The sequence below is a fragment of the Amphimedon queenslandica genome, unplaced genomic scaffold, assembly GCF_000090795.2.
Source record: "Amphimedon queenslandica unplaced genomic scaffold, v1.1 AMPQUscaffold_13433, whole genome shotgun sequence".
NCBI classification, from domain to species: Eukaryota; Metazoa; Porifera; class Demospongiae; order Haplosclerida; family Niphatidae; genus Amphimedon; species Amphimedon queenslandica.
The window spans coordinates 1,969-4,895 of NW_003546331.1; the positions used below are offsets into that span (position 1 = coordinate 1,969).

Sequence of the window (2,927 nt, forward strand, 5' to 3'; positions counted from 1 at the left end):
GACAGGAAGGTACTGGTGCACTCCACAGGCCTGTAGCTAAGCAAGTAATAGCGGCAGCTCCTGTTGAATTGTATCCAGTATTGCAACTGTAAGAAACTGTTGAATTGTAATAGATATCCACTCCAGTCCTTTCTCCATTGGTGGGTATACCAGGATCAGTACAATTAATTATTACACAGTTTGGTAGTGTATTGTTCCAATTACCATTAGATGTACATTCAATGGATGAGTCACCTGATAGTTGATATCCTTCATTACAATGATACTGTACTGTAGACTGATAAGTGAACACATTATCATTAGTATATCCATTAGCTGGTTCACCAGGATTACCACAGTCTACTAATGAACAAGATGGAGTTGGTAAAAACCATGATGCATTCAGTAGACATGATATAATATCATTTCCATTAATATTATATCCAGTATCACAGTTATATTGAACTCTAGCTCCATACTCTGTATCACCATCCAATTGAGAGTGTGTAGCATTAAGAACTGATGGTGGAGCACCACAGTCAACTACACCTGAAATAAAATTAATTGTTATAATTATATTTAATACAACTTTCTTTGACTTACTAATATTAGCTTCAGCATGCATCACATAACTAGGTTGGTTGCTTCCAGTACAAGTAAGCGTTGAAGTACTAGCTGATGCTGTTGTAACACAAACACCAACAGGCACACCATTGATATCACTACCATCTGGCCTGTCTCCAATGACTTCTAGTGGATTAGGATTACTTAGATATACTCCTATAACACTTCCTCTACGCACACCAACTGCTGAACTAAATGTAGGAGTTGAACTTGCTATTATGGCTCTTTTCCTACGCCTTTCTACAAATTAACAGTATCACTATCAGGAGGGTCTTATTATTCTTATGCTTACTATTAGTATGTTGATACTGGTACTGCTGTATTGTTAATGAATCCTAAAATCAATACATCAATGGCAAGAAATAGACTAGACTACTCACTTTTTCATAACTTGTTGGATTGTTTGCTATTGGCCTCCATACAGACAGAGTAACACCATAAGTTCTCCCACTCTTAAAGTCGTCATCATAAAATTGGACTTGATAGCTTTCTATTGACCCCGAACATGTTGCAGGTACAGCAACATTGAGATACCACTTCCCTCCAATGTTATTATTCACGGGTCCATTCTGAGCCTCATAATCATCTCCTACGTTACAAGCTTGCAGTGTACCTAACAGAAATAAGATACAATAAGCAAATTTAATCTCTTACTAGTCAAGAAGGCAAAAAGCAGAAGAAGGCACAAAGGACACATATCTAGTTGCATACGATACTATAAAAAAAAGATATGGCTAGATTTGTGATTAGCTACTCTATTAGATGGGCGTGTTTAAATAGAGCGGTTGCAGTGACGTCATATGAAACCGCTCTATTAAATTCATAGATCTAGATCAATTTTGATATCATAGACTACAAGAGTGAAAAATTATCCACTCTTGATAATTAGATCTATTATAGATATTAGATGCATTCAGCCCACATAAATTGACATAGATTATATTATAAAGCAGTGTTTATTGTATCAGAGTAGCATTGCTGTATTTCTGGATACATATTCTCTCCAGCTTCTTTATCTTTGTCCTCAGCCTCTTGTATGAAATACAATGAAGTGTCGTTATCAGCCTATAAATTTCAAATTAAATTAAATCTTTTTTATTAGATACATGTACATCTAAATAAATTGAAGGAGGTAGGACCACATTGGCAATATTCTCATTGTCATATATTTCCTCAGTTGAATACTTGCTGTCATCCTATTAATGATCAATAATAACACAATTCAAATTTTATAAAGAACACCTCAGTTTCCAAAGATTCTAATTCAGAGTACAGTAGTGGTACTGACTCATACCTCAAAGTTAAAGCAGGATCATCATAGTCCGAAGTTGGATGTTCTTCAGATGGAGCAGCTACTGAATCATTTGGCATTGAATTATATACGTTCAAAAAAACTATAAAAATCTAAATTAAATATAATTTCTTACTTATTGGATTTGTAAGATTTGTAGTATTCAGGTGACGAGAGTTCCTTTTTGATCTTGCTACTAATAAAACTATCAACAGAATAGCAACTATTAGTATTATTAAAATAAACAACACTGCACCAATGACTCCACCAATAACTACTAAGGAAGTATTACTATCTTCAACAGGAGTGGTGGGCATGACAGTAGAACTTGTGCTTGTTTGTGATAATGTTGAAGCTATTAAAAACATTGATATTATTTATGGTAAAGGATAGATCTAGTGATATTAATGGACACGAATATTATTAGTAACAGCATATAAAATGTCTAATATCCTGCTCTATGCATGTGACTCTTGATGTGACCTTGCTTAGTGCTTACCTATGCAAAGGGGAATGTTATTACTCCATTGACCAGTAGCAGTACATTCAATAGATGAGTCACCAGATAATTGATATCCTTCATTACAATGATACTGTACTGTAGACTGATAAGTGAATACATTATTATTAGTATATCCATTAGCTGGTTCACCAGGATTACCACAGTCTACTAATGAACAAGATGGAGTTGGTAAAGACCATGATGCATTCAGTAGACATGATATAGTATCATTTCCATTAATATTATATCCAGTACTACAGTTGTATTGAACTCTAGCTCCATACTGTGTATCATTATCCAATTTAGAATATGCTGCATTAAGAACTAATGGTGGAGTACCACAGTCAACTACAACTGGTTAGATCAAATGATTTTATTTATAATGAATGTAGATCAACTTACCAACATCAGCTTCAGCATGTACTACATAATAATGGTTAAAACTACAAGTTATTGTAGTCGCTGATGCTGAATTTTTTGACACACACGCTCCTATACGAGATGTATATCTTATTCCAGTAATAGGTAGTG

General features: G+C 34.4%; 1 protein-coding gene across 1 annotated transcript in view; it reads right to left on the minus strand.

The window, feature by feature from the left end:
• Positions 1-2,927, minus strand: part of LOC100634273 (uncharacterized) — a gene marked incomplete at its 3' end in the record, with an annotated part of 10,985 nt that overhangs the window by 1,943 nt on the left and 6,115 nt on the right. The window contains exons 6-15 of the mRNA XM_019995798.1: positions 2,799-2,918; positions 2,394-2,750; positions 2,031-2,249; positions 1,846-1,958; positions 1,716-1,799; positions 1,548-1,668; positions 984-1,216; positions 896-938; positions 583-843; positions 22-528 (exon numbers count right to left, since the gene is read on the minus strand). Coding sequence (XP_019851357.1) covers positions 22-528; positions 583-843; positions 896-938; positions 984-1,216; positions 1,548-1,668; positions 1,716-1,799; positions 1,846-1,958; positions 2,031-2,249; positions 2,394-2,750; positions 2,799-2,918 — 2,058 coding nt within the window. The remainder of the gene's footprint in view (positions 1-21; positions 529-582; positions 844-895; positions 939-983; positions 1,217-1,547; positions 1,669-1,715; positions 1,800-1,845; positions 1,959-2,030; positions 2,250-2,393; positions 2,751-2,798; positions 2,919-2,927) is intronic.